The 23,850-nt window shown below is 36.6% G+C and overlaps 1 protein-coding gene across 3 annotated transcripts in view; it reads left to right on the top strand.

The window, feature by feature from the left end:
* The window catches only part of si:ch211-236d3.4 (actin-associated protein FAM107A), a 52,021-nt gene that overhangs the window by 20,408 nt on the left and 7,763 nt on the right, over positions 1 to 23,850 (top strand). For 2 of the 3 annotated variants that reach the window (XM_015347074.2, XM_015347076.2), the window contains exons 2-3: positions 10,559 to 10,616; positions 19,500 to 19,674. In XM_015347074.2, coding sequence (XP_015202560.1) covers positions 10,559 to 10,616; positions 19,500 to 19,674 — 233 coding nt within the window. Of the gene's footprint in view, positions 1 to 10,558; positions 10,617 to 11,885; positions 12,102 to 19,499; positions 19,675 to 23,850 lie in introns of those variants that run through there. The other variant, XM_015347075.2, reaches the window with a different exon arrangement.

Raw genomic sequence — 23,850 nt, 5'->3', positions numbered from 1 at the left:
CCAGTCATGTGATGACACATGGGTCTGTTAACAGAAAAGCATGAAACATCATCAAAAATTTTCCTGTGATACGTAATTATGTCATCTCACATAAGAAAGGTTCAGAACTAGAGCTGGAATTGGTAAAACCATAAATGTGGTCTCTTCTCTTTGTCACTCTCCCTTTAGGGACACAAACTCAAAACAAAATTTAAAAACAAAAATAAAATGCTATCATTAAAATTGTTAAAAGATTTGCTAAATTCAACCATTTGTAATACCCTTGTATCACAAAAAGAGGTTCAAGATGTTATATTAACATTATTTTTTTATTTTTGTGCTTAAGGAACATCACTCTGAATTCATCTTCAGGATTCAATCTTACCTCTTATGATTTGTTTACATTTTTTCCATAAATGTCATACCAGATAACAATAAACCAAATGATTCTAGTAGTGTCGATCTGTTCAATATGAGATAAAGTCCGGTAATTATAAAAAATAAATTGCAGTAGGTGGAGGAAAAAAATAAGTATAAAAATTCCAGTAGGTGGCATTGTTATCCTGGACTCTACATATCCCTGCACATGAGCACCATCTTCATTAGCAGCATTAAAACAGAACTATAAGATAAATAAGAAAATAACAAAGGATGTGAACAAGAGGAGGCCACCTTCTTGCTTGTTTGCTAGTTTAGTAGCTAAGGGAATCTAGATTTCTTTCCAATCATTTCTTGAAAGAACCATAGTATGGGCTTCACCTCCCTGATTGGAAAACTTATCCCAGACACTCACAACTTTGTCTGAAAAAGTGTTTCCTAGTATCCTTTCCTCTTTCCTAGTCAGAGCTGATTAAGGAAACGTACTTCCTTAACTATGTCTGTAAAGTGCCATCAGACCCTGGTGATACAGTATGTACTGTAAGTTTTACATTTTTCTAGTTGCTGGAAAACGTCAGTGTCAATCACATTAAAATGGCCCAATACATACAAGCTCCTACTGTACTTCAACATGGTGGATAGTAATGTAATAAAGTAAGCATTTTTGTCAAATAATTGTATGAGATTTTTTTGGCAAATTTAATATTTATTTTTTTCTTCTAGTATAACAGAAAAACATTTGATTTAAATGTTTTGCATTATCTTTATCTTGTAATGCAATATTTTTTTTCTCTCTGTATTATCTATTTATGTAATATCTTGCTGTTCAGTTATGCCTCAAGCTTGGTACAGTATACCCTTTTTCTGTCTTTGGCCCTTAGGTTATGTTTTTTAGACTTGATCCTTTCTGTTTAAGGGGTGAATTTGTTTGGAATCTTTTACATGTTTTTGAAATATAATCATCCTTCTATTGCATCTGTGTTAATCTTTTCCCAATTCACAACAGGTGAGCTTTGCCTCATTCCTTTTTAATGTTTTTTCTTAAACTTTTGCACTAATTTTAGAATCAATCTTTATGGTAAAGTATCAAAGGTTACCATATTATGGTCAGAATTAAATTATTGTCCTATCACATCTAATCTCTTTGTTTTTCCACGTTAAAAACCTTGTAATGCACTACAGGGTCTGCGCTTTACTATGTCATGTGATTCACTGGCCAAAGATGATCGATAGGTGGCACTTGTGGTGCATTAGATGTTAGTGAAATTATTGCTTCATTTAATCTCTCTATTGTGCATGATTAAGTCTTCTTAATATGGAATATTAATAATATGAATTTTACAACGAAACGTAAATAGCTGGAGCATAACGTCTCTGAACGTATACTGTATATGGCTGGACATTTTATGCGTCAAAATCTTTAACTTGGTCACTTCCTGTGGTTATTTTGGAAATGTTTTGTCATACGTGTTCTGACTATATTACGTTCATATACTTTATAAAATGTTTTAACCTTTTTCTATGAATACTTGCTGTCATTATTTCACGAAAGAAAATGTGTCATTTTTAAAGTCCGCTTAATAGGGAATATAATATGGAATCACGTAACTGAAGAAATTAATAAAGATATTAAAGGATCTAAATATAATATATTTATATAGCTGGTAGTATTACCGTATTCCACTGTCTTTGTAGACATCTGCATCAATTTCTTTGACTCATTCATTCATGATTACTTTGGAAACATTTTGACCTGTCCATTTCAGCTATGTTTCCAAGTAGTGTGTTGGTACAGTGGATTTGGTGGATGGCTTTACCCCCTGAAAGTGTACTGTATGTTTGATTCCTGCTCAAGGTACAAGTTTTTCTTCTAACAGACTCCTTTTTAAAAATAAAATAGTAAAAATGATGTACACTATACTGACTTTTTTTATTATTTTCATATATCACAATGTGTTCAACATTAAATGATATTATTAGCAACATGAATATGCAAATGTGAATACTGCCGACAGTAGGAATAAAAACCATTTCAACCGGTTTAATTAAATTCAATTCAAAATACTTTATTCATCTCAGTAGGGCAATTTACCACAAGCCTTTACAACAAGCCTTAAAACAAAATCGTACATACTATAATGATATATATGCCTATTATGATTATTAAAACATCTATTATTATTAATTATTAAAACACTGATTTATGAGACTCCGTTTCAGGACAAATGACACAGAGCCCTTAAACCACAGGCATTTTAAAGATCACGATTTGTAAATATTTTCACAACTTTCATTTAAACATCTAGTACCATCAACATCAAAATTTTAAGCTAAAATGCTGATTTCTTGATGCTGAAATTCGCATCAGGATCATTTCAATTGTGAAAAAGCCTGAAAGAATCACATCAGTTCACAACAATCCACAGTAGAATAATGAACTATTTTTCATATACTGTATCAAACTGAGAGTAATGTAGTTTTTATATAATATTCCTCTTTTTACTTTAATGTAATATTTAAAATAGTGTAATATACAGTTTAAAATTAATAAAAGTCTAAATAGTATACAACTTAAATTCTATAACTGGAAAAAGATTGTCACTCAACAATGAGCAGGATTGGAAACCAGGCATTTTCTTGCAACAGCCCAAATGCTTTCACATGCAATATTAAGCATTCGCTGCTCCACCTGGCAGTTTTACAAAGCAGTGCAGTCCGACAGATAAATATTTTAAAAACGTGCAGCGTCCTGCAATGTGAGCGCCACAATAGACTGCATTATCCAGCACGCATCACGAACGGCTGGATCTGTAAGTACCAGGTGTTTTCAAGGCAATCATCTAGCTGAAATTATTCACAGAACTCTCCCTCCATGTCTGTATCTAAAAAAACAAGCATCTTGCAAACCACACACTGCAAAAGCTATAGCCGACTATTTCTTATAAACTGTTTGATTAAAAGTTAGCAACACAGGACAGAGTTCCAAAAATATTTCTAAGTATTATGTTAATTTATGGACCTGGAGCCTTTCAGGGCAAGCAATGGGTGCAAGGCAGGATGTACCCTGAATTGGATGCTGGGCCATCAAAGGGCACACAAAGAACAAAGTCACACACATTCACACCAGAGCCACTTTTCCCAGGAGCCAATTAACTTACCATTATGTGTGGACTGTGGGAGGAAACCAGAGAACCCAGAGGAAACCAAAGCAAAAAGAGAGACAACATACAACCTCCACACAGATAGCACCCCAGGTCCAGAACTGAACCCAGGGCCCAAGCAAATACAAAAATACAAAATACAAACCACTGTACCATCATGTTGCCATCTAAGTATTATTTATATTACTTCATTTCATGTTTGACATATCCCATTTTATGTTAATGCTCGGTTTAAATACATAGGTTGTGAGGAAATTACATATAGATGTGTCAAAACTATGAGACACTAAAAAAGCATGATCAAAAATGATAAACCTACAGCAGTACACAATACTTTCTAAGATGTCTGGGACACTTATACATTACCAGCAATCTTTGCTGATTATTCATAGGTGACATTATTTATGCCAGCAGCCATATCACCCTGCAACTCACAATTGGCAGCCCACTGAAGCTAAGCAGGTGTGAGCCTTGTCAGTACCTGGAGGAGAAGCCTCTTGGGAAAAACTAAGGCTGCTGCTTGAAGAGGTGTTAGTGGGGCCAGCAGGGGGCGCTCACCCTGCCATCTATGTGGGTCCTAATGCCTCAGTATAGTGACAGGGACACAATACTGTAAAAAGGTGCCTTCCTTGGGATGAGCCTTAAAGCTGAGGTCCTGACTCTCTGTTGTCATTAAAATTCCCAGGGCGTTTCTGAAAAGAGTAGGTGTGTAACCCCTGCATCCTGGCCAAATTTCCCATTGGCCCTTACCAATCAAGGCCTCCTAATAATCCCCAATCTATGAATTGGCTTCATTACATTGTTCTTCTCCCCACTGATAGCTGATGTGTGGTGAGCGTTCTGGCGCACTATGGCTGCCATCGCATCATCCAGGTGGATGCTGCACATTGGTGGTGGTGAGAGTCCCCATTACCTGTAATAGTGCTTTGAGTGGAGTGTCCAGAAAATATCGTATGAAATTAAAGTTACAAAGTGCTGTTCAAGAAAATATTAGTTTAGCTCATGTCAACAAGGTCAGTGTCAGTGACAATTTGGACAGCAAATGTAAATAAAGCTACTGTAGTGATACTTAAAAGATCAAACCAGAGACTCTGGTAATTAAAATGTATGTTAAAGGGTATTATACATTTGTATTATAAACTCCTGGTAATATGCTCCATAAAGAAATTAATGGATATTTCTACAATATGTTCAGAAGCATATCAAATTAGTATAGCAGAAAATATAGCAGCAGAATATGCTGCCCCTACAATTTATTGTGAATGAAAACCTGTTGCTATTCTGCTTACTAAGGGTTAATACAGTATGTCTTCAATAAGCCCACATTGTATATCAATTCTATTAACAAAAACAAATGATCAGTTGTAAGAAACACCAATTTGTTACACTTGTAATTTTGTGCCTGAATAATAATAGTGTTGCTGCTCTCCTCTCCAAAGCCTGTATTAATTGTCTTTGTAGTAAGCGTAATGTGATAACAGGAGCTGTAACAAGATCTTGAAACCTGGATCAAAATCTATAAAAAACTTTTTTGTTCCCAAGTTTATTAGGGATGTAATGTCACCGGCACAGCATTGAATGAAAAAAAAAAAGAAATTTCCAACACTTTTAATAAAACATTAACAGGACTCGCACAGTTCAGATTTGAAAGGTCAAATGACCACTTCTAGAAACATTACACCAGCAGCTAAGTGTCTTATAGTTCACCTTGAAATGCAATATTCAATCCTCCATGCTTTTATGGGCTGCTATATGTCATGGTTATGGAAAATGTTTCCCTTATAAGTTTATGTCCTTCCTAAAAGGATTTTAAAAATTACAAAGGAAACGTGTATTCAGATTGTAGGATTAAAAGTTGATTGAAACTGTGATCAGTCACTGTCTTTTATTTTAGATTAAACTGTGTTGAAAGTACAGAGGTGAGCAATTACTGTTTCCTATTGTAGCAGGATAGCAATAACTGGGAGTTTACATGGTTTTAGGATTCTATAAAGCCATGTAAAGCACTCCCTATAAGTACTGTAGCTCTAATTAGGTAGAATCACATGTCTTTCATATTGTTCAATAGGAGCACTGCTCTTGAAGAGAAGCTGTCCTAGCACCATTGGATTAGGCATTTAGGTCCCTGTCAAGGACCGAGAGACCAATAGGGTGAAGGAATAGGAGAATCTGTAGCTGTTGTGTCAGGGTCACTTGCAAGCTATGAGTTATTATTCAAGTAGCCCTAGTAAAACAAGACCCACCGAGTAGTTGCACAGCTAAAATCTTAAGACTTAAGATCACAGACACAGGGCTGGGTTCTATCACACTCCAGAAAGGAAAAAGTTAAACAACCAGATTGTCAGGTCAAAATCCTGCAGGAGTTCTGAGTTTCCCCAGATGTGGATGGCTATAGATTGCTTGTAGAGAAGCCTTAGGTAAAATATCAGTCTCAGTAAAGGATTGCAAGGTTAGGTTAAGAGCTATATCTCTATAGGTTCTGCATAGCTTGGTGATTCCAAAAGAAGGTAGGAGCAATACAGGGAGAAGTAAAGAACAGGTGTTACCCAGGATTAGCTCCTTCGAGTAGGAGCTCTGGTCCCTAGTTGAAGGAGAAGCAGTTCTTTAGGGGAAGCCTCCTTTGCACTTAGGCGTTAGAGATTTCCTGTCAAGAAGCAAGAGAAGAGAAGAGGGCAAGACAAGCTATTTCTCTGTAGTGGACAGGTTAAATGAAATGTTTTGGTTAGTTAACCCAGTATGTGGCTACAAACTCTAGAGGGAGTCTGGGGTAAACAGAATGAGTGTCTTATGGAGACAATGAAAGGGATATTTTTCCTCACTCCTAATTTCACTGTACACCGGAGGCACCTGTCAGCATCTGACAGTAGCTGGAACCTTCTGGTAGAAGGTTAGGAAATCCTGAGTGGTAAGTTCTCATATACCATGAGGTAGCAATAATGGAGGAATCCTCATATCTGTTGTTAGCAAAACAGGAGCCCTGAACTCAGCAGGTAGCTAATTGTTTTTCCCCAAAGGAGAAAGAACAACAAAAAGTCCTAGGCGAGATTACGAAAAAAAGGGTAAAAGTTCTCTGATAGGTAATGGTTGTGGTCCAAACATATCTCCCAGTAGAGTATTCTGAAGATTTTGGTGTCAGCGAAAGCTGGGTGTCCAGTCCTAGAGCGCACATGCTCTAGGAAATGATTAGAGACTCCAGGATACAGTCTCCCCAGATGTGTGTAACGACAGAACTGTAGAATGAATTCCAGGTCACAGGGCAGTGAAATCACAAACTTAAATTCAGATAGCAGGAAAGCCACTAATCACCTGTCAGACACTGAGAAAAACAACGTCCAGGTGGAGCTGCACATCTGTAAGTGCCTTTTCAACCCTCTGCACTTACAGAACCAGCCTATCTTTGTTGTTTCTCCCTTCCCCAATCCTTATTTCTGCTGTCAGCATAGGACCTGCCCCTCTATCACCCCACTGTGTCAATCTGCACTGGGACTCACTGTCCCTCGTGCCCGTGGCAGTGATGCAGCATTCAAGTCAGATGGTGCCCAGGCCAGGCGCCATCCGGACATGTGGGGAGAAGAATAGCATAATTTGGTCAGCACAGATGTATTTACCTTGTGGGCCAACACAGAGACACACAGTGGCATGTACAGCAGCACCAGCAGCCATGGTTGCAGCAGGCTATGATGTAAGGTGTGAGTAGGCTGGGCTGAAATAATAGGTTTTCAGTCTGGATTTGAATAATGAGATTGACTCAGCATCCCGAATATTGGGTGGGAGACTGTTCCATAAGCTAGGGGCCCTGTAACTATAGGCTTTACCGCCAACTGTTCTTTTATTAATGCTTGGAATATGAAGAAGACCTGCATTCTGTGATCTAAGCGGCAACTTGGATGTATACATTAATAAGTTCCATTAGATAGACAGGTGCCTTATAAGTAAGTAGAAGGATTTTGAAGTTTGCCCTGTACCTGACAGGAAGCCAATGAAGAGAGCTAAGTATATGGGCTATATGGTCATACTTTCTGCTCCTAGTAACAATTCTAGCTGCTGCAATCTGAATTCACTGTAAGGTGGTGAAAGAGTGATGGGTGCTCCCTGATAGTAGGGCATTGCAGTAGTCTAACCTGCTTTATACAAGCTCCCACACACTGTCCTGATCATCCAGGCTCCTGAGAGTCAAGCCCTCTCCAGATATCCGGACTCCTACTTGTCTTCAGTGACCTCTTTCTGAGCTCCTTACATGGTTGCTAACACTTACTCCACCTTACTTGTGGATTCACCAGTCCACAGTGGGCCAGTCTCCTCGTTCACAGCAATCACCACCCCATGCCTACTATTTACCCTCAAGGTCTTCTAGTATCTGGGCTTCCTCTCATATAAAGACCAGAAAGGTTAGGGCATACAGTATGTGGTTAGTGCATCAATCTTGATTCCGATATCATGCCTGCACATCTCTATTTTAATCACTCTGTCATTGTATCACCTTTACTGTGTTACATACAGAAAAGGTGAAATGCATAAAGGTTTAACAATTTATCTAACAAAAGACTACTGTGTCATTGCCAACGTGTTGCTCCATAGACTGACTTGATTTTTGCCAGTTCTCACATGACTCTATGGCAACTTGTGAAAACATATAATGAACACCCTGTTGTAACTAATACAACCGTTGCTGAAAACACACACAATAACACTAAGAACATAACATGTCCTCTCCTGAAAATATCTGTGAGTAGCCAACCAAAGCCAACCTCAGCACTGGTAACCCCAGGCTGCTCCCCAGTGGGACAGTGAGTCATATTGCAAACAAATGATTTGAAAAAGAGAGTGTCTATGATTTATAAGTTACCTAATCTCACTGCCCAGCTATAAGAGAACCACTGGACCTGGATACCCAAAGGTTTATTTTCTCCCACCCGGAGTTTATGTTTCCTCTCCACATGACATTTTCACATCTATCATCCCAGAACGTGCTGTTAAAAACTATAACAATGATTTTAGACTGGGAAAGAAAAAAAGAAGAATACAGAGGTACAGTAACCATATTTACACAAAAAATAAATTATAAATACCAGTCAGGCCACAACCACAGCAGAAAAACGAGATTGCTCAAATAAGCCATAACCTGAAGAAATAATCAAAAATTTGCTTTGGTGGCTCCCTGTTTTGCAAATATCATTAACTCCCTCCCCTGCAACAGAGGATTGACAGTCTACTGGGGTGCATGATACCGCGCTCTTCTGCTGCCCATTTTCAGGCTTACATTTTATCATCTCCATTACCTACGGCACCTCTCAGTCATCACTACAGTGCTCACGCTCAGAATATCTGCCTCTCCCAATTTTAGCCTCTCCTATCAGACTCATCTTCCTTTCCCCATCATCAATTCTTGTACTCTCATTAAGATCAGAAAATGCCAGGGGGTTATACTATTATCTCCACAGGAGGAGGACAAGTCTGTAAGTTTTAACTCAATGGAATGCAAAATCTCCTGCAGCTTTGCAAAGCAATAATTCTAGCTGCATGTCCCCAATGACCATCTTCCTTGTCAACTCATTCAGTTTCCCCAGAATGATTACCGTGTTTCCACCTATTAATATTCACATACTTGACTTCATCACCTTCATTCATTTGCTTTTAGACAGTCTCATTTCTGACTTTCTCTGAGACTTGTCATTATCGGTTCATTCTCAATTTCTCCCTTTTTCGAGTTAGCCCTTTCAGTGTAGTTTTTTACAGTGAGCAGTGCTCTGTGTTTTTTTGGTCTTCTTCATCTTTTGGTTGTTTAGGACTGTGTTGTTAGATTCTATTTGTTTTTAATGTGTGTACAGCAATACCTTATGGTGGTTGCAAGTAGTGCATTAGAATAAAAGTTACAAATATGTACTCTATCTGTTTTGTACAAGTCGGTGGGTATACTGGTGACTCTGTGGCAATCTGACAACCTGCTCAAGGAGAAGGGTCCTAGAACTTTAAAAAGTTGATATACTGTATAGCATCAGTATCTGCTATTGGTCACTAATATATATTGGTCAGAAAATAAAGAGAATGACATTAAAACTGTTACAAAAATATATCTTGAGAATTCAATTAACTCTTAAGCAGCTAAGCATTTGGCCAAGGTACTTCAGAGAAGTGCGTTAGAATCAGCAAAAGAAAACATGCAAAAGTTGACAATTTTGATTAAATTTGAATTAATTTAAGATTTAATTTTTTTTCTAAGTTAAACACAAATGGTGTTTATTATAATTAATTATCTTGATATTTATTCATATTTATGCATTTGATTCCATATTCTGGTGTTATCTTGTTATAGTATGTATGTCTAAATTTTGAATGTGTAGGAGGTAGCATTAATATAACAAAAAGAAACACATGCACATCTCATTTGTTAAATCTGAGCAGTAGTTTCATGCATGATTTAAGCATAACATTTTGATGTAAAGAGATATAAAGGCATTTCTGCAACTGTCAGATACTCTATACATGAGTACCTCAAAAATATGTAAAAGGAGCAGCCAATAACTGGCATATTGAAAAAGACCTTTCACTATTATGTACTAACCAGTAAAATATTCCCATCACGCTTCCCTAGTGGATTAAAAGAAGTGTACTTGCAAAGAAGTTGGGTAAGGCTGCAGACAGAGAACGCCTTGTCAAAGTACCAAGCCCGAGTGAGTCTCTCCTAGCAACCAATAACACCACCATCACCAGCACAATGTGCTTTCACAGAATCATGAAGACATCCAAAAAGCCTTTTTGAATTCATCCTGTAAAATGTTCATACTGCTCAGACGCAATATGGAAAAGCTTTCAGTAGTGCAAGCCAACTTTGACCACGTGCTTTGAATGTTCAATACCAATAAGAGTGTCTAAAAAACAAAAACTTCCTTACATTTTGTATTGTTACAAATAGCTTCAATAACATTATAAAACGTTAATGTTTTATTCAGTCATACTAATACACATCAATGCACAATTTAGCATTCTAGCAGTAATTTTATATATAAAAAAATAAATGTTATTTTTTCCTGTGTCAACAGAAAGAGTACTCCTTAGAGCACCAATGTATGGAAAATGAAAAACACTTGAATGGCTCTGGTAAGTATCTCTTCAGAATGGTAATGTGAAATAGGGCCATTTTTCAGTTTTTCCCTTTTTTACAATGATGTACTGTATGTCTGCACAAAGTTAATTACTTTTGTAAGTGCACAATGATCAAAACACTCTTTACACATTTTTTATTTACCAGCTGCTGATTTCTGCAGTAAACAGTATAAACTGTTTAGTTGTTTTGTCCTACTTCTTTAAAAGAATAAAATGATTTAAGTAGGTTACAGTATTAAGTGCATTCCCGCAATCCTGAATTGAATAAAGCATATAGGTAATGGATGGATTAAGTGCAATATTTCTTAAAAGAACAGGTGTCTGCACTAACAAAAGACAGTCCAAATCGTAAATTCTTTGTCTCCTTATTAATAGTTTATAATATGTTTTTTAAGACATAAAAAAGCAGAACATCCGAATAAATATGTTTTTACTATACAATCTTCCCCTGTCACCACTGATATAGAAACACTGTGGTTTGTGAGGTTGAAACACTTAGCTTGTGATGATGCCTATTACTGCACCAAGCTTTAACTGAATGCAGGGCTAGAACTGAACATATCACGAGAAATCTTTAGAAACCTTTTCAAGATATTTAACTACAAAGTGAACCTTGAGGAGTAAATTCTGATTCCTATTAATTAGGTCTCCAAATCTGGAAATGATCCTGCTACATTTCATATATGTGGGTTTTCCTTGATTTTTACATTTTCAATCTGAAAAACAGGGATCTTGAGCAAAGTTAGGTTTAAATTAGGTTTCATCCTGCAAACTTTTGTGTTGACTCAGCAAACATGTACAATGGAACCAATGTTTATCTATATTTACTGTAAATAAACTTACTGTATGTTCCATCTGCTGAATGGAAATTAAACAATTGTCATCAACAGCCTAGAAATTCAAGTTGATTAAGTAGTTAAGCATGTTGAAGTTTTGAAAGCGGCATTGCTCCACCTAAACAGATTGGTATTTTTACCATGTGCAATATAAAAAATACTGTTTATAAAATACTGCTTTGCTCATATATTTAAATAATCAAACCATAAATACAGTTTCAACAAATGTTCTTTCTGGAATAAAAATACATATTCTTCTTTCAAATTAGCATACAGTTTGAACTTTGATGACTTAATGTTAATATCAGCATCAAGGATTACTCAGGCTTCTAACTAATCCACGCAGCAGGACATTGCTCTGCGGAGGAGGACGTGTCTCCTAACAGGGAGGGAGGGAGCTGTGGAGTGCCCTGGTCATGTGACTGTTTATTCTAGCTCAGACTCAGAACATGTTAAAGAAGTGGGGCTGCTTAACAGCCCACTGCCAAAAGTCATGTTAGGCTCTCTGCCTGGCAGTATTTGATAAATAAGACTTAAAGAGAAATATAGAAAAGTATTTTTTGCTCAATGTCGCAGAGAGTCACTCAGGGGCTGATCCCGGTTAGGGCTTCTGGAAAGCGCAGAGAGATGATGGTGAAATCAGGTAGGCAATACATTACTTTAAACAACACTTCAATTAGTGTCGTCTATACCATAAGGTGTGCTTATGTTTCACTGTAAAATAAAATAATTTGTAAAGTCATGAAATGTCCATTTTCATTGTTGTCCTCAGCACAATTCACACATTGTGCTTTTTGAATTGACTTCATATATTTGTTTTCAATGAATTGCACTACTACAGCAACTGCATTTTAAAAGGTAATTCTCTATGGGGAAAACATTTGCTTGTTCATGAAAAATACAATTATGTATAGAAGAATTATGTACAGAAGTGTGTATAGATGTATAGATTATGTATAGAAGTGTATTTTCATTTAAATTCCACAATAAATGGGGATAAAAAGTTTTTCAACATGTGAACCCTTCATTAGCCCACCCTGGGCTTTTGAGGTATCAGATATTTTGCTCCAGAAAACCAGAAACCTTCAGTCCAGATCCATTTGTGCTGACTGAAGGATGTCACCTGCAATGCTAACTGATGCCTGCAAAAGCATATCTAAAATTATTCTCATTTCCCAATGTACTGATTGTCTACACAACCCTTGAGAGGCAGTTTTTTTTACTCCTTTTGTTAAAAACTCTCTACAATTTATCATCTGATTTAACAAAGATATTTTGATGAAACTGTGCATTTTTTATTCTGTTATGGAGTAGCATGGCAGGGAGCCATTTAAGGCAAAGTTTTCAGCATTGTTCAACACCACCTGCTTCATGTACACCTAGGTGTGCACGGCATATTTAACTGCTGTACCATTTTCACCGTCTTCAGGCTGCATAGAGCAGTAAATCTCATTTGATGTTGCATTAATCAAGTTTTTTTTAACTGAGACATTCAAAATTTGTATACCCTTTTCTATTTGTGAAAACTCTAGTTTTGTTTATTTTTTGTGTATTTGTCTATATCAATTTAAATGTATGAGCAGAAATCATTGGAAAACAACTGCTAGGATTGTCTCAGAATGTGATAGGTTACACTTCACTATTATTTTTGTCAATGTAAATTATGAGCTGTTCAACTTAATGCATAAAGACCGTTCATTCACTGTTTAAGTCACCTCTGATGGGCACCAATTTAAAGGTTATTGTGTGAAAATGCATTTCCGTGCATGAATGGAACCAGGCAAATGAGACTTATATTAGGAAAAAGTTTTCATTTTATATTAGAAATAACAGCCCACTTAAAAATATACTGTGTTTTCAGAGCCATTGACAAGAGAACCCCTGTTGACATCTCAAGTCAAGGCTTTGTCTTGTGGTTTGTTTCAGGCATGTTTTCCACTGAATGTTTTGGTTCTGTCAGTCTAGCCTATTCAGATCAGGCCAGGACAAACATTAATGTTTATTAATTCTGAAACAGAACATTTTTCCTCCACAGCATTACAAATGATAATGTAACAACTCCTGTCAGTCACATCCCCCACTTGGTGGGTCTGTTAATAGGACTGCATAGATTTAATCATAACACCCACAGGAGCTGAATTTCATTAGCAGTGTCAGTAACTTCACGGAAATACTGCAGAGCCTTGATAAGCAGCTTAGAGATGGCAGTGCCTATATTATCAAGGGAGTCCACTTTAGCAAAGTAATTATATCACTGATAGTGCTGCTGAACCAGAATCTTACTAAACAACTGTTCTCCTGTAAGAGATCATTGTAAGAGATGAATCATAGCTGTTTGACAACAAGAATGTAAATATTAACTAACACACACTAATTTCCCTTTTAATAATACAGCGTTTTTTGTTTTGAGATTTTTCCAGTATGTTTTAACACAAACCTGAGTAAGTGGCTAGCTATCATGAATTTAGTTTAAATTGAATTTTATAACAGGACTAGCATGGGAAGATAATTTCTGACGGTTTCTAATTTGACATCTACTGGCAGTACTGCTGTAATATGCATTAAATAGAATATGATTGGTGGTTTAGAGATAGTATTGTAGTGTTCTGCTCCCCAGCATTGGACTGCTCCATGACTTTCACCCTGTAACCTTAGCCAAGCTTACTTCTTTCTCTTTCCTATCCTTTACAGTGGGTATAGAAAGTCAACACCCCCTTTAATAATTTTTACATTTTGTCGTATGACACTCTGAAAATAAAAACAAATTAAATTAGGCTTGTTCCATTTTTTACACACAGTAACCCACATTAGCCAAGTGAAAATAAAATTCTAAAACATTCTGAAAATTAATAATAAAATTAATAATTAATAACAGTAAAATACCTTATATGGATAAGTGAACACCCCCCTTACAATTGCATATATATACTTGTATAGGTATAACCAATCACCTTATAGGTCACACAACAAACTAATTGGCTCCCACCTGTGATCAATTGTGGTGATTTTGATTAGTTCAGAATAAAAGAACTAATGTTTCTAGTATGAACTGTTTCTAGAGGATTCCACTGCTTGGAAGTGCGTTTCGAAGCAAAGAATCTACTATGGGCAGAAAGGTGCTTTCAAAAGAACTTTGAGGTAAAGTCGTGGAAAGCCACAGGTCAGGAGATGAGTATAAAAAGTTTTCAAAGGCTTTAAGTATCCCGTGAAGTACAGTCAAGACCACCATTAAGAAGTTAAAGGCGTATAGCACCACTCAGACCTTGCCTAGATCAGGCCGTCCCTCCAAACTGAATGACTGCCAGAAGGAGACTGATCAGAGAGGCTACCAAGAGGTGGATGGCAACTTTAAATGAGCTACAGCACAGGCCTTTATGGCAAAGACTGGTCATTGTGTGCATGTGACAACAATATCACAAGCGCTCCACAAATCTGGCCTGTATGGGAGGGTGGCAAGAAAAAAGCCACTCCTTAAAAAAAGCCATATCAAGTCTAGTTTATGTTTTGCTAAAAAGTACCTTAAAAGTGCTGTGGTCAGATGAGACCAAAATCGAACTTTTTGTTCTGGCAAAAACCCAATACATCTTACCATTCAAAGAACACCATTCCTACAGTAAAGCACTAGGTGTACAAAGTTGGTAGAGATGTATCCAAACAGACTCAAGGCTTTAATTCAAGCAAAAGGTGCTTCCACCAAGAATTAACTCAGGGGGGTGTTCTTTTCTCCATCCCAGTTTTTATACGTTTTTAGATATGTTTTTTCAGAAATTGTGCTTTCTTTTTTCACTTAGATGTTGCAAGGTGCATTTTGAAAATAAAACTGGAAAAAGTCTGATTTTATTTGTCTTCTTTTTGGGCTTTTAGGGCAACAAAAGGTGAACATTTTGAAAGGGGGTGGTGTCCTTCTATATCTTGATTATCTAATGGTTCATGGCAGGTCTTTTGACAGCATTCCTCAAGCTCTCCACTTGGTCTTGGAGAGAATCATGGCTGCTGGTTGCTGGAGAAGTGCCACCTTCAAGAGGGAAGTCTCTTTCCTCAGGCATTGTGTGAGTTGAATTAAAGTAGTTAAGGAGACGGATAAGGTGAGAACTTTAAAAAGTGGTCCCTTCAGTACTATGGACAAAGGTATTATTAGCCTACCATTTACCTCTGAAGGTAGGACATTTCTGGATGACAAAAATTCTCTAAATGTCATCACTGGAGGTGTATCTGACAAGACTTCTGCTGCTGCTATGATGCCTACATACAGAAAGGACACTGAGGGGTAATTGCTTTGTGTTGGACCACTTCACTGGCTAGTCTACACCTTGCCTGATTAGGAGGTTGAGAGGGTGTGTGATGTTCTGATTATAGGGTTTTTCAGCCAATTTGGAGTTCTGGACGAAATCCACTTAGATCAAGGGCAGAAGTTCAAGTCTTAGGTGTCCCAGTTGATGGGCCAGATGTCCCTGCATCCTGAAAGAAATGATGTCATGGAGCGATTCAACCACATTCTGAGGACTCAGCTATCACTAGTTTTAAAGAAAAACGAAATAAATTGGGACCAAAAGCTTCTCCTGGTGCTCCTGGCTTATTGCTCTGCAAAGCAGGAAACTGCACATGCCAGCAGAGATAGTCTTTGATCAGATCACTCCCAAGTTAAATACAGATCACTCTCAAATGACAGATAGACCAACTGCATATGGAGGCTGTCCATCACTATGCTGCTAGATAGGCGAGAACTGCTCTAATAATAAACAACAATACAGGTGGAAGTACAATGTACAGTACAGGCAAGAGAACAGCTCATCCAGCCCCAGAAGGAGGTCTGTACCTACAACCCTCACTGGATCAGAGGCTGTAGTCTAAAACCCAATCCCAAATGGGTGGAGCCATGCAACATCATTGAATGGATGAGCTAGAGAGTACATGGCTATGGCCCAATGGGGCCATCTGATTTTGCTACATCAGGACAAGATGCCCCCTACCGGGGGAGGGCGGCATCTCTTCGTATCCACTCCCACTCTACTATTCCAGTCCCTTCTGAGGAAGAAGAGACCCCAGAACTTGAGAGCCACCATTAATGGAGACTGAAAGCCTCCATGACTTTGAAGTCTCTCTTGGAAATAAGGGGAGCTATGGGATGGGCTCAGTATCCAAGGCATATTTACAAGAACACAAATATGGCAAAATGTGTGTATAACATGATTTGAGCAAAAAATGTTAAAATGTTTAATTTTTGTTTACTTATGATAAAACTATTGCTTTGAGTATATCTGTCACGAACAGTTCTTTCCGGGCCCTATGCACACGACACAATCCGTAATTGTGAGGAAACACTGGGGGAAAAGTCATGCAGGAGACGGATATGGAGACAGGGGGCATGTCCTAGGGGTGTAGGTGTTAGGGGAAGTGAGTCCGGGGCAAACAATCCAAGACGAAGTCCAAACGAGGAATCCAAATCTGAAGCATAAGTCCATGGCCAGGCGATCCATCCAGGGGTTTAAAAACTGGAACTGGGTTGGGACCGGCGGGGGGAACAGGAACAGAAAGTTAAAAGCATAAGGGAGCCAGACGCAGCAGGGCCTGGGTTCTCACGAAACAGAATTCAATGAAGAGCCTCGAATGACATCTGCGTCTGGCTTTTAAGGGGGAACTGAAGAGGGGCTGGAATAAGGATCAGGTGTGGGGAATGGGGCAGAACAAGGAAGGGCTGGAGCGCCCTTAAGAGGTGGAGTAGCGATTGTGACAATATTAGTTAAAAGTGCTAACTTAAACATGTAAAAATAGTTCAAATGGATTTAGTAACTGGTGTAAACCCTCTTCTCTGCCCTTTCATCTCTTGTGTCTTCAACTGGCTCCTACTCCACCCATCACTTTTCTCTTGGTTGTAATGAACTGCTCTGATGGGAATTTCTTATCGTTTTTTTAGTTTACATTACAGATACAAAATTGTTTATATCTTGACTAAAACATTTCTTCACATACTGTAATTTTAAATAAATGGTAAATTAATAAAATTTTAAATTTAATTTTAAATACCATAGTAAAAATAATTTTGCTATGTTCTTCACATGAAATAAACAGAAAGACATTTCATGCTACCTACTAAAACTGTATATCCATTCTATTCCTTAAAGATAAATACAAAAAAAAAAGAAAACAAGGTGAATAAAATAATATAGCATTTTGTAATGAAAAATGCGAGTCACGGAAGCATCCGCCTAAACCTATTAATTAAACTATTAATTTCCATTAATAGGAGTAGATAAATAAAATTTACTACATTGTGGCATGATATATCAGGAATGATATAAATGATTTTTTCAGTAACTTTTCTTTTCCAGATAAGAAAGTGTTCAGGTACAAAGGTGAATCATACAGATTTTTAAATATTAAATAGCAAAGGTGAGTCTTGTTCCACATGAGGAATATTGCATTGTTCAGGCCAGGGCTCATACTTTATTAAATTTGATACCTGGAATCACTTGGGCATCAGGTCCCCTTTAATCTGTTTGTACTGTTGAGCCAGGCCAAACAAGGGGAATAGAAGTTACTGAAAATACTGATGAGTAGAAATAATTGGCTAGGGATTAGTGAATGCTTGACGTTAGAATATATATGCTTTACAGCATGACCTATGGTATGTTGAAAAAAATAAATATGGGATTTAGAAATTTTCAGTTTCACTTGCTTCAAAGTGTTTCTCATCTTCAAAGCAACTACAATAAATTTTAGGAAACAGAGGAAGGAACAATTCTCATGAAAGGGAAAAAAACTGCAAAAAGCAAACAGATTTTCACTTGTGAAATAAGTTATCTTGAGTTTGAAGAGGTAAAAACACTCCTTGCTAAAACGAAAAATTAGATTTTGAATGAGTGTTTAATTGTAACTAGAAAAAACATTCATTTTTTCAAGTTCACCATTTTCTCAAACTCAAGATTCCAATTCTTTTGATACTGTAGAAATGGAAAAAATCATCACCTCCAAGGCCTTTGTGTATAACTGAGATTTAACCAGTAAAAAAGGTTTAAATTAATTGATTTTGTACACAATAAGTCTTAATCAAGAATAAGGTTGTTTGATAATTAGAGTTTTTTACAGGCTTTCCAAGGTCTCTGTCATTCAGGGGTAGAAAACAACATTTTCATCAAGATGAAAGATGTGCCAAGTTTCTTTTGGACTGAAGTGTTGTTTTTGTCACAACCTTCTCTATTGTAGCTTAAGAAATAAAAAATAATGTATGTTTTTTTTAAATTGATGGATTGCACATATTTGTAACTTCTAAACTATGGACATAACTCTTTAAAACACCACCTATTGAGTTTATTGTACAGTTTATGGTGTACAGGACACCAGCGAGTATAACTGTCTAAAGAGACTACAAACTCTACTTTGTGTACATGAAGCCCAAAGTAGTTTGGAATTTATTAGGACTTAGTATGAGAGTTCTTATCTGGATCATTGAAGCCTGTGTATGTGACTTACAAACTACTCATTTCAGTTTTATTTCAGAGCGTGTTTAACTTTGATGGTTTCATAATTTGAAATCTATTCAGAAAGTTTTGGTTTCCAGCATTGTGAAAAAAGACAGAGAAATTGATATTATCATTAAAAAAGAACAAAACCCTGGAAGCTGACCCTGGACATGTAATGTATGCAGCTCTCCCTACTCCTGCTAGAATTCAGTCCCAGTTGCTTACAAGTTCCAAGCACAGCGCCCCTCCCAGGGTAGTGGATAACTGGTTCACACATCAAAAGACCAACTCCTCTGCTGTGGCAGAGTTTCACACTGTCTAGATTTCAGAGGGGGTAACATCACTTCTGTAACTGACTCATGCATGGGCTCTGTTACCTGACAAATTATCTACAATATCTGTGTTTTTGTTATTAACCTGTGGAGCTTATATGACAATGTCTTTGTAACAGCTGTAAGCCCTGTTGGTACTTTGCAATGGGACCCCTTGTCTTTCTCATGTTCAAGTTGGGTGCAGTGCCTGGAGTTTACACACACACCACGTGTAATGTTCTCAATATCCTGACACCTGTCTCTCCACAGGGTCCACCTACACAGGTCTGCAGAGGGATCATCACACACATGGGAGTCCCGTGGCTCAGCCAGCCTATATGGAAGGAGGTGATGATCTAATCAAACCCAAAAAGCTACATAATCCAGTGAAAGCTTCTAAAAGCCACCAGGAGCTTCACAGGGAGCTGCTGATGAATCATAAAAGGTAATATTCTGTACCACACTATATTAGGTAAAACAATACAGTCTCATGTTCATAGCTCTGGATGCACTTGACTATGTTTAGATAGCAATTTAAACAATGTAAAAGATTAGCCTTAATTATACAGATGCTACCTTATAGCATCTATTATATATATATAATTAAAAGAAATGGATCTACATTAAACATTAAAATCCAGTTAGACTGAAATAAATGAAAAACACTAGCAAAATCAGAATTCAGAAAATAAAATGTAGTGTTCTCTCAGTGTACAGAGACCACGCAGGCAAAGCAGTCAAAGTCACTAAAGCTCCTAAAATACAATGTAATCTTAATGTAGAAACAACTGGCACCAGCATAGGGTGTGTTCTCTAATAATTAATGGAATTATTAGTTATGTTTAGCTAAATCAAATCAGTACTGATTTTTTTCTACACTTTTAAACATGCCTGTCTGGTTTCAAAGCCTGTTTTGCATAATAAAAACAAGACTGGGTTGACATAGATTTCTCCAAGGTTTTACAAGAATTGTCCAGTCATGAGTTTACACTGTCATACCAAACGTCGCAGATAGAGTATGCTACTCAGTTATTGATTCTCAGTTTAGTGAGTACTCAGTTATTGATGCATTTTCCAGTAGTTTAAAACTACCATTTATGTTTATGAAGAAGAAAATGTAATAATAATAATAATAATAATAATAATAATAATAATAATAATAATAATAATAATAATAATAATAATAATAATAATGTAGGATCTTTTATACATACATTCCACTTTATACAATATATTGAAACTGGTAGGTAGGTATTGACTGTGTAAAATCATGTGTTTAATATTTGTGTTTTGTATAGTATTTGTAGGTCAATAAGATAGATCTACTATATTAATGTAACAACATTTAAAACTTAAAACTTAAAAATGCAAATCAGACTTTTAATATTAACTGCTATAGAATGCTTAAAAATGAAAATATTTCATTTAGGAACTGCTTTTACAATAAATTATTTTCACTTAATTTAGTCATTTGAAAAATAAGATTATTAAAATCTAATTTAAAATAATTTTGTACTGTTTAACTTCAATAAATCAGACCAAAATAAAAGTTCATATTTTGTGACAAATTTGGTCACAAAAAGTACTGTATATACAGCATATGGCTGACATATGTTGTTTAAGGCAGCTAGAAATTCAACATCAAACAGCCTTAAGGCACTAAGCACTTTCCTGTTTCTACATAAATAGTAATTAGACGTGTACATACTGTAAATGGATCCCTTATGTTTAAAATTGCATATTTGAATTAAAGTTCACACACAGTGAGCTATGACACTCATAGTTTTCTTTCAAACAAGCTCCCGTGTCTAACTATACCTCTCTAAGGCATTTCACCTTGGCAATTGCTTTTCCAAAATCCTAGTGTTGTCATTGCCATTTATAATCACTCTGTAACAGCAGGCTTTTCTTCCTCCAGTGTTGAAGGATTGGCTATTAGCTTTCAGATTATCTTTATACCATCTATACAGTACATTCTATTAAATTAATTAAATTGTATAGTTTGTGTTTTATCTGCTGTACATGTATTAAAGCAGTGTGTCCAAATCCTATATAATTTAATCTACTGCATGTATTCAAGTTAATCTTCAACTTCAAGTTCTATTTGTCTATAAGATGCTCATGCAATCATTGTGTCACTTTGCTCAAGTGACAATCCTTCAAAAGTTTTCTTTAATGATTATATATTAATTTTGATTGAATATTGTAATGCCTTAGTCTCTGAAGACTTTAAAACATTTAACAAACTACATGTTCCAAATTTGGCAGCTGTAATCTATTAATTTAATGGAAATTTCCAATTCAATTTGTTGCAAGTTCTATTAAGTGCATTAAAAGATGTCTATACCATAGCTATAAATATAAATATTGAAGTATTAAAAGACTTTGACACTAGTGGCAGGAAAAGTGTATGGAGTTTGACAGCACCCTGTGGAAATAATAATGGTAAACAGATTTAAACTAATATAAAATCTTGCCAAGAAATAATCCTGGAAGAAAATAAGGTTAATATCTGTTGGTGTCTGAGGAAGGCACAAGTATACAGTATAAAGATACAGCATTTATTTCCACATTAAATACAGGTGTGTGGAGATAGCCATAACGTTACTGGTTATAGCAGAGTTGAAAAGTGACTCGACTAAGGTGAAAACAGAATCTGAGTTCTATCATCGTGCTGATCATTCTCAGTCTTCCTAACGATATTCAGGATCTGCCATCCTGAATGTAACATGGTGTCAATACAGTGTCTCTCAGTCCTCCATGGCTGTTGCTAGGTAATGCAGTGCTGCAATGCCATAGATCTGAAACAGACTCTCAGAGTTCCAACCACCTGCCAAGCACACTCACAACCAGGGCACTTAATACTTCGCTGTCAGAAAGTGGGGGATCAGACATTTCAGTGTCAGTGCAACAGAGAGGTCTTTATCCTGCAGAAACTCAGAGTTCCCTTGCCAGGCTTAGCACAAGTTAGAAGGTAATGTAGAGCAGTGCCTGGAAACCACAGACTAGCTGAAAGCAGCAAGACTGGTAAGAATATGCATGATACAGTCAGGTAAAGTTACATTCACCAGTCCTCTTTTTCATTAAAGGTTATTTTATACTGCTTGTATTGTGATTAATATTGGTCTAAATGACCGAAATAGGTAAAACTTCGGATTGTTGGTCATAACATGTCTGTGAAAATATGTCTTAATGAAGGTGTTATCCCTAGATACTTCAGCTGTTCCTAGATAATAAAAGCATTACCATCATATGGAGCTGAAACCTTGTGAATCACTTTAAGGAAGTATATATTAGCAGTTTATTTGAACATTTTGTAATGTTTACATTTGATATGCCTTAGCAATGATAAGGGAGTAAAATACCTCAGCACTTAGTGCTGCTATGTAGATATTGTGCAAATTAATCACATCCTGATCACATTTGTCGATGATTAGTCTTTTATTATTACCCTGAAATGCATTCCTTTGCAACTGGGAGGAAGACTGGAAGCTCGCCATGTGAGCAGTTACATGTGTAGTAATGCGGTCACAGGTTTATTGTGCTATGTGATTTAGCAGAAGGCTAAACTACCAAAGGCACATTGTGGACACCACTCTCTGAGGGGAGATAAGAGGTGCTGGGAGTAGTTAAATTGTTGAGGGAAATTAAGCTATAGCACTACATAAGTGTCTCACCAGATGTTTAGACCAGACTGTGATTTCTGGATGACACTTGGAGCAGAAAAACATCACTTTTACTATCACCAGTGAGTGTTAACATATTTTTATTTTAATTTCTATTCTTTTTATCAAGGCTACATAGGAAAGAAAACTTAAATATGATTTATATTTTTGTTTATTAAATCTCACAACATGTTAAGCAGATGCAATTAATTAGAGAAAATACTGAAACAGGACTGTGATAACATGCTGCTCTTTTCTCCAGAGTCAGACAGGCAGAGGCATTTCTTTCTTTAATTGCCATGTGTTTTAAACTTTTTTTCTTGTGTTCTGTTTCTTGTTCAACAAAATCAAAATTAAAAAAATAATAAAGCCATGCTATCTTAATTAAAACAAATAAAGCCCTATTTCCTTAAATATTCTTGATGCGTTTTCCACATACTCCCCTGACTGATGTCACAACTCTCCCACCATGCATTCCTCAGGGGGTTCTGCTGTCAGTGAGGCCACAACCTGACAATGAAATTCTTCTGTCCACCAGTATACCACCAGGAAGATAGAAATATTCTGTCTATGCTTTACAGAAAAAATACTGTAAAAGGATATTTCATAAATAAATCATCTGTAACCTTCCTTTTATATGTTTTGTATTACTGACTGGTCCTTTAAGAAGGAAATTAAAATTATGCAGTAATGTCAATGATACTATGTGCCCACAAGGGGCAGTGGCATTCCTGTTTATTGCGAGAAACAAGACAGTGTAACATCTATCACTTAAACATTCATTCACCCACTGCCACATTACCAACACTACAGTTCTCTCTCATGCACTTAGCCAGGAGAAGACATAAAAAGCACAATAACAAATAGTTATTTTGAAGACACAAATTCAGAACAATAATTCACTCCTGAGTTCCTACAGAGTGGGTCCCTGGCCAGCACAGTACACTGTACCTGAT

The sequence above is a fragment of the Lepisosteus oculatus genome, chromosome 4 (assembly GCF_040954835.1).
Source record: "Lepisosteus oculatus isolate fLepOcu1 chromosome 4, fLepOcu1.hap2, whole genome shotgun sequence".
Classification (NCBI taxonomy): domain Eukaryota; kingdom Metazoa; phylum Chordata; class Actinopteri; order Semionotiformes; family Lepisosteidae; genus Lepisosteus; species Lepisosteus oculatus.
This window is presented reverse-complemented; position numbering and strand designations above follow the sequence as displayed.